The sequence below is a fragment of the Temnothorax curvispinosus genome, unplaced genomic scaffold (assembly GCF_003070985.1).
Source record: "Temnothorax curvispinosus isolate PA1 unplaced genomic scaffold, ASM307098v1 QBEX01010358.1, whole genome shotgun sequence".
In the NCBI taxonomy this organism is placed as follows: Eukaryota; Metazoa; Arthropoda; class Insecta; order Hymenoptera; family Formicidae; genus Temnothorax; species Temnothorax curvispinosus.
This window is the reverse complement of record NW_020220138.1, coordinates 172,953-181,438: the sequence shown is the minus strand read 5'-3', so window position 1 is coordinate 181,438 and position 8,486 is coordinate 172,953. Positions and strand designations below refer to the sequence as shown.

General features: G+C 35.7%; 1 protein-coding gene across 2 annotated transcripts in view; it reads right to left on the bottom strand.

The window, feature by feature from the left end:
* Positions 1-8,286, bottom strand: part of LOC112460149 (histone-lysine N-methyltransferase NSD2) — an 8,861-nt gene extending 575 nt beyond the window's left edge. The window contains exons 1-12 of one of the 2 annotated variants that reach the window (XM_025024688.1): positions 7,584-8,286; positions 6,988-7,261; positions 6,400-6,803; positions 5,452-6,307; positions 5,125-5,291; positions 4,727-5,045; positions 4,419-4,647; positions 4,144-4,333; positions 3,229-3,658; positions 2,897-3,167; positions 2,575-2,795; positions 1,987-2,216 (exon numbers count right to left, since the gene is read on the bottom strand). In XM_025024688.1, coding sequence (XP_024880456.1) covers positions 1,987-2,216; positions 2,575-2,795; positions 2,897-3,167; positions 3,229-3,658; positions 4,144-4,333; positions 4,419-4,647; positions 4,727-5,045; positions 5,125-5,291; positions 5,452-6,307; positions 6,400-6,803; positions 6,988-7,261; positions 7,584-7,823 — 3,831 coding nt within the window. In that variant the 5' untranslated portion in view covers positions 7,824-8,286. The remainder of the gene's footprint in view (positions 1-1,986; positions 2,217-2,574; positions 2,796-2,896; positions 3,168-3,228; positions 3,659-4,143; positions 4,334-4,418; positions 4,648-4,726; positions 5,046-5,124; positions 5,292-5,451; positions 6,308-6,399; positions 6,804-6,987; positions 7,262-7,583) is intronic. The other variant, XM_025024686.1, reaches the window with a different exon arrangement.
* Between the last annotated feature and the right edge of the window lie 200 nt (positions 8,287-8,486).

Here is an 8,486-nt window from a genome sequence, read left to right as displayed (position 1 = left end):
TATATATATATATATATATATATATATATATATATATATATATATATATATATATGGGATATTTTAATTTTAGATGAATCCTTAATTTCTCTATATTAAAAAAGAGATAAACCATGATAAATGCAACTCAAGTTTTGAACCATTAATTCATAGCAGTTCATAGAAACTATTCAAATCATTAAATTTAAATTGTATCTATGTCTTGATATGAAAAATAAAAGAGGCTGCTCTCTCTTTCTCTCTGTGAAAAACATTAATAAAAAAAGCATGATGTGTTATATAATTTAAAAATTTATAACGCATTTAATTTTTGTCATGTAAATATATAATTAATTTATATTTATAGCAATTCAATAGTAAAAATTGATAGTAGACTAGTATATTAAAATTCGCATAATCTTTGAAATATTTCTTGTAGAATCAAATTAACTACTCATTATGTCATTTTGAAGTTAAATGAATAATGATAAACTTGCTTCATATTAATTGTAAGTATTAACTACCATTGATACCTTTTTTTTATAACTACTATTACAGAGTTGCCACAGAAAATAAATTTTAAAACTCCCCCGACTTTTCTACGCTCTGCAGACAATAATGGGGAATTTTTCATAATCAATATATAATCTTCAATTTTAATATTTAGGAGCAGGGACTGCAGGAAAGATAGCTTATATTATTAGAAGCAACACAAACTTGAAAGTTTAATCCTATAACGTAATATAATCCTGAATGCAAATTCAGGCTAACAAAAAATAAGCATTGAAAAAAAGAACGTAGTTATGAGGGAAAAGAGCGATTAAATATAAGCACCGAATAAAATATAAATTTTAATTATTTTGTTAATTAATATCGTAAGAGAACTAGAGAAGTAGGGGAAGACGAAACGAGAAATGGACGCAAGAGTACCTCAAAAGTGCCTCTTCGTAACATATAGGAAGTAACTTGTAAAATGCGTGAGTTTTGAACACATTTGATTATAAACGTGAGATATATTTAAAGAATTATAAGTACTCTTTAAAATAAGAACATTTATGAGAATTGTGAGCAAAGTTAAAAATCCCAAGCTTTTATATTTATTTCCCTGATTTTTCTGGGTTTTCTCTGACCAATTTAAATTTCCATGACATTTCTCGGTTTTTCAGGTCTGTTGCAACTCTTTATTATCAATAATAATAAATCCATACATCTACAATATAAAAAAACTCACTCATAAATATAAAACTAAATATTTATTTTCTACCAACTACGCCAAACAACTTGCAACTTTTCTGTAAGAGCAGAATTTGCGCATAGAAGAGTGTCTACTAATGCCAATTTAAAGGAATAGGGATATATTGGGAGTAATGAAAAATAATAATAAAAAAATTTCAGTTTCTTTTTGTTTTTTCGGAATATATATACTACCTTTCAATATTACAACATAATTCTCATTATGTTACAATATTACAACAATAATCGTTGTTTTCCTTACATACAGAATAGCCGCGCGATATAAATTCACAAATAAAACTTTGATACAGTTAAGATGGTCGTATAAAAGAATGCCTTGATAGTGTATCCTTTACAATCCAAACTATTTGGATTCACACTTTTATGGATATCAATTTAGTGTAAATAATGCAAATTTGCATAATAAAAATATAAACAAGAATTTGGCTTCTTTGGTAAATTAAAGATGCATTTACTTGTTTACACGCTTACATTCTTCTCTAGCCTCTATCAATATTTTTTTCATCATAATCATTGATCTCAAAAATTGTATATTTTTAAACATAAAAATTTTCTTTTCTTACCAAATTCTACCACCACCAAAGTAATGATACAGTCAATTTAATTGTGCGCAAATAATATAGAAATATACAGACGAAACACTAACTGCACATACCTCTATGTGAAATTGCATTATTATGCAAAGATTTGCAACTATCCGAGCATCGCATATGTTTACTAATGACACAGATAGAGAGTAAGGTTTCATCTCACCTCTACGATAGAAACCCTTGGTGATGGTTCTCGCGTCGCAATTTTTTCCATTACGATCGGACTAGTGGAGCTTGTGCTTGTCGAAGAATATTCTTTATCTGTCTCGTTATCGTTATCGAAATATTCTTTCTCGTCTTCGACAGGCTTCTGTGCATCCGCATTTTCGTGCGCTCTGCATACGACGCCACCCTTCTCGCTCTCTCGCTCAAATAAGTTGCCATCGAGATGATCTAAAAACATAAATAACATTAATTTTTATGGTGTACATAATTACAGTATATAAAATGTTCTTTTAACAATAACTTCTTTTATTCAACTTGAAGATGACTTTTCTTCAGTAAAAATATCGAGGGAGATCATTGTTAAGCGATTTTCCCCATTTTCAACATTGGGCGGTCTTGTATCTAAGTTTTAAATAAAAATTCTCTTATTTTCTCTTCTGCAGTTTAATTTGTAGAAATTTACTAAACTTAGGTTTTTTTTTATTTTCACGAAGGAAAAATCCGTTTTAAATTGGCTGGAAAATTTGCAGTGAAAGGGTATACCCATAGTTTGTGCAAATATATGTTAATATTATTTTCGGATTACCTTGACAAAATGCAATACTACAAAATGAACAGTGTGCTGATGTTCGACGTCCGCATTCTGAGCAAAAATGCCACGGACAACAGAATTTCGGTTCTGTCTCATCGACTATTACACACGTTTTGTGATACTTTTTGTTACATGTCCTTTGTGAACAGACTATAAACTTGTTGTGATATATTTCTTGTCCGCATTGCCAACACGTGTACTTTCTCTCTTTCGATCTAAAATAAAAATAACAAAATTTATTAACATATTAAATGCATAAAAACCATGACAAAACGATAAGTATATCAATTAACAAGATATACAATTATATACGTACCTTCTGTGTCGTTTTGATTTAACAATTTTCTTTAATTGCATGACCGATTGTGCTATTGGTAACTGTTGTTTCTGTGCTTTTAGCCCAATAAAACCGCTACAATTAGATGCACCGCAAAGACACGCTTTTCGTGTTTCTCCATCAGATGCTAAATTATAATTAAATGTCAGCTCCTCCCCGGTTTCTATGTCACGCAAAGCGAATAGACCGATACGCGTATCTCCGTTTACTGTCCATTTCTGCGTTTCGCAGTTTGGAGCGCACGAGTGATCTGTAAATGACAATATAATCGTTTTTCGGGATCACAGACTCGTATGTCGTAATATACTCACTCATAAATCGACTCAGATTTCCCTTCGGTTCCGCATCAATCGTTCTATAGTTGTCTATCGTCAGGAAGTAGAAATTCTCATTTTTCAATTCCTTCTTCCGATGTAATCTACGTTTGTATTCAGCGTCGTCTATAATTTCCCCCACGTACTCGATGACAAACCGCCCCGCTTTAATATCCTCCAAAGTCCTCAGGCCCCATCCGCGAGCCACTGTATGAAATGGCTCCATTGCTGGGTATTGTCTTAGCACGAACGACTGATTCATGCATTTGTCTCCAGCTGGACAGATTCCGGGACTGCATTCGACCATTAGTATACGATTCAGACAATCCGTACCAGGTGCACAAGGATTATCCCATTCAGGATCGCATTCGCATGCCACAATGCTCTCGAATTCGGTTGGCTTAACGTTGCCCACTGGTTTATTGACCTGTTACATGTCTATTTTCATTAAGGCTTCTAACTTTTCACTGCAGTTATTCATCAAATTATGATAAATTAACAATAAAGCACGTATGATCTAAGTCTCTGATTACAAACTCAAATTGATTTTAATGATGACACAGCAGTGTTGACTACAATAATATATATATTAGCCTAATCTAGATCAAGCGAACGAGCACGAACACAATCATCTATGAGCGAATTTGATCGAATAAGTGTGGATAATGGTGAGATTACGAAACGAGTTTAAAAGTCAGATCCAGAACGCAAGTAAACACAAACATAAATGAATAATGTGCTTTAATGAATGATCTGCCAGTACGGCGGCACCATATGCACTCATTGAAGCAAGGTGTTTATTTGTGTTTGTTCGCGCTTGTCTATTTGGTTTGAATCCGACTTCAAAGAAAAAGTGCTCGTTAGTCTTTGCTAGCTTGATTAAGCGTTAGCTTAATGTGGTATAAACCGTACTTTTAATTTTACGTATGGTGGCGGTTTCAGTCCTTTCGGTTTTTTAGTCATGGATCGCCTTGCTTTTAATTGTTGATGTATTTTATTGGCTTCCTCAAGAGCTATCCGATATGTATCGTCCATCAGAGATTTTTTATTCATAGGTGGTTTTATATTTGCGTCACCGTCTTGATATAAAAAGGCGCGACCTCTATAAAGGTTATTACATTAAAAAAAGATGACTTATTAAGATACTTATTAATCGCAATATTTCGTATAAAAAAATTTTTATTTACCTATCTACCCAATAATAATCATTGGATCCCAAAAACATTACGCAAAATTTGCCAGGACTGTGAGGTTTAGCTACACTTTCTACATTTTCAGGAATTTCATGTGGATAACATATACGAGACGGCCACCATCGATAATGGCCGAGTTTCACCCATACAACTTCCCCATACAAAGGTAATCTTCCTGTTTCACAATCCTCGCATATAAATCCGCCGTCAGGCGCATCTATACCTAAATTACCAACAACATATGAGTAATTTATTTGCAGGTATTGTACTTTACATTAACTATAACATTTTAATCAAGTTACCCAGACATTCCAAATGAAAGGAAGTCGGACACGTGTCGCAACAAATGAGGCTTCCACCACGTGTACACAGGAAACACCACGCTGCGTTCAATGGAGGATATGGTGCTTTGTAATGTTTTGGGCATATAATTTGGCTCGCCGTCAATATTACTGAACCAGCAGGCAGACACAATGTCGATGCATGATAAGACGAAGGGCAACGGACACATCTTGCTATTTTCTCATTTGGGGCGCGCGAACGGTGATGTTGAGGATTATCCGAACTGCAGGTGTGACATACGTGATACGGACATATCAAGCGTCCACCTTGCCAATGCGACTAAACAAAATACAAAAATATTTATTAATGTTAGAGTATATTAATATTTTAACATTATGATATAAACGCAAAGTTTTACCTGTGGCCACGATAATAAGCAGTTGGAATGATAATGTTTTCCACAAGCCGGGACGATACATCTTCCTCTATCTCCTTCCCTCTCATTGCATAAGAAGCAAGCAGGTGCTACTCCAGATAAACAGTCAATGCATTTGAATGTCTCGTCCTCTTGCTCATCGGATTTACCTGAATTCAATTAATATTATGATTATGCTGTATAACCATGTATTAGATTTGTTAAAAAAAAATTCGTTTTTCTTTTGTTAGTATGTCACATTTAAAAAGAAAATTTTTTTAAAATAAATATTACATATACATGTATTTATAATTATTATCACATAATTACCATTATTTTCATTTTCATCATTAATACTTCTTTTAATTATGTCTAAGTCGCTAAGTAATCTGTCATCCAAGGTGTTCTCATCAACAGAATATTCTGGACTAGATTCGCCAGGTTTTACACAGGATAAATGAAAATAAGAATAACAAGGCCCCTTACATCTCGTTAGCTTGCCTGTCTTCTCGCAAATCTGACAAACCTTTTCTTGTTTCATACCTTTAAAGAGATTGTACAATCTACTTCGTTTCGTTTCTGTAACAGAATTTTCTTCCTTGTCAATTTTACTTCTCGACTTTTTATTTTCCTTCACAGTTGTGTCAATCTCAATCACATCTTCATCCAGAGTACTTTCTTTTTTTATATCTTTTAAGAGATTGTACAGTCTATTTCGTTTCATCATTTCTGGAACAGAATTTACCTCAGTGTCAATATTACTTTTCATCTTTTTATTTTCCTTTACAGTTGTGTCAATCTCAATTGACGAAGTGCTTTCTTTCGAATCCACGTGCGAGTTTTCGTTTGACACTTGCGATCTAACTTTTTTCCGGTACTCCGTGTCCATATTGTCCCAGATTTTTCGTAAGTATTTTTTAATGTCGTCTTTTGGCGTATCTGGATATTCAGTCTCGAGCAAATTTTTGTTATCTTCGTAGTAGAGTTTAAATAAACTCTCTTCATCCTCATTTTTAATAATTTTTGTGTTTATACTTTCGGAAGAGCTTTTATGACTTGAAGGAGATGGAGGTAAAGAATCCAAATTTAGTTTCCAGTCAATTTTACCGTTTACAATCCGCGAATTTTTCGTCTTTAATAATTCTGATTTAAGTAACTTCGATACTTCCGGTTTTTCATTGTATAACTGTAAAAGTAAAAATAAGGTTTTACACTACATATAACAAGCACTAATTGTAAATTAAATTTATACTAAAGGTAAACAATTATTAACATTACATTGTTTTGTTTAGCACGTTTGACATCAGGCTCATCTTGCTCAATCGAATGTTTCCTCTTGTTCTTAATTCTTTCATCGACAGTAGATGATTTTGCATCTTTAGATTTCGAGATTTTAAATTTTTTCGCAAAAATTGCAATTCTTTCTTCCATCGTCAGTGCCTGTGCTTCTTCAGCTTCTCTAACAGCATTTTCCCACTTTATTCTCGCTCTTGGCTTTATAGTAAAAGCAGTAGTATACTTGGGATCCTTCTTCCTTGTATCTGCTGACTTGAATAATTTTTCTAATTCCATGAAGTTAGCAAGAGATATGAATTGCATCATATATTTTGCCGAAACCCAACTGTGACGTCCTTTGTCTCCGAAGTAATGAACGTGTACCCACATAATCAACTTAGAAGCAACTGTGCCACAAAATATTCAAAACATTTTTCAACATTTTATACCAGTAAATTTTTGTAATAACGTCTATATACATATAAGAAATATAACTTCAGATTCTCATGTTTATTCATATTCTAAAGCAACTTTCTTATAAATACACTGCAACTTAAATAAGTAAAATATACACAAGCTGTAGAAATTTACCTCTTAACTTATAATATTGACCTGTAGTTGGGTCATTTGTTACCATACAAGGCCAGTATGGGAAATTGCCAACTCTTGCCCATGCTAACTCTCCCACCATCCAATGGCATTCAACAACAGGACTGATTAGTTTTGGAGATGGGATCTCCTCTATACTATTTACTAAAGAAACGACTTCATCTACGTTATTAGCTACGTCAATTTCACTTGTATTTTCATCCATACTATTATCAGTGGAATTCGACACGTGTCTATGTGTCTTTAGCCTCAACGTCTGCAAAATTACAAAAGCAATGAATGTTACATAAGTACCAATGAACAGCAAGCTTCAGATTATTAAAAAAAAAAAAAAAACCGATAGATCTCAGACACTAAATATAACTTATTTGATATCTACTATTATAAAAAAAAGCTTCCTTGAAAGGAATCATATAAAAGTCGTTAGTACGTGAATATGAAAATATTTAAGATCAAGTCTCATAAATGACGTGTACTTCGATTGGGCTTAGAAATATACGCAATCGACAAAGGCACGCCAACGTTACGTGGATGCTTCGTTGCTCAGAGCAGCATGAAAAAAAGTACATGGCGTATACCTGCAGAGACTCCACAGTAATGCCCATGATGGACGTGGGCTTTATTGTTCTGCCGTAACGGCTTTTATTAGGCGTCCAGCCATTACAATCGTCATCGTCATCGTCCAGCAAAGCCTCCCCATCGCACACGTCCTCGCTCGTCGATGCCCCGACATTCACGTCGATCTCATCATCCGCCTCGGATCTGGCGCGATCCAACGCGGACACCTCGCTGGTCGTCTCCGTGTCAATGGTATTCATGACTGGTGCGCGTTCAGTACGGCAACGGCATTTTCAGGCTCTCGCGTTCCGTACGCCGTGTATCATGGAAGCGCCATCGGCACCTCGAACGACGGGCGTCCGCGGGGCCCGCGGAATGCCAGCGACGAGGGCACACTTGTCGAAAACAGTTCTCGCTACCGTTGGTTGGGGCCTACCTGAACGGCAAGCGGCGGGGCCTCTTCGGCCTCGTGTTTTCGAGAGGGGTATCACCTTTCTCGCGTATAGCTGGGCCTACCTCATCCGTGGAACGAACGTCCGCTTTCGCACCGCGAGGTGCCCGCACGCGGCCCCGAATTTCGCCCTTTCGACCGTCCGAATTGTTGTGATAATAACGAATTGTGAACGAACAACGAACCTCGCGTACCTCCTGAAGCAGGACGCGTTTCCCGCGATTTTGGGCGATTCTCATGGCCGGCGCTGCCCGCAGCCCGTGCCACCGACCGTGCTTTGTGAAACGGCGGCCGGCCAATGCCGCGCTCGCATGCCTTCTTTACCGATCGCGTCAATTTTCTGTAGTTTCTCCTTCATAAAAAGAAAGAAGAATCTCTTTTATCTCCGCGTCCCATAAAATGGGTGCGTTCAGCCGATACTCCGCTAGCCTAGCAATCGTGAGCAGTCGCTCGTTTTCGCTCGTTTCCTCTC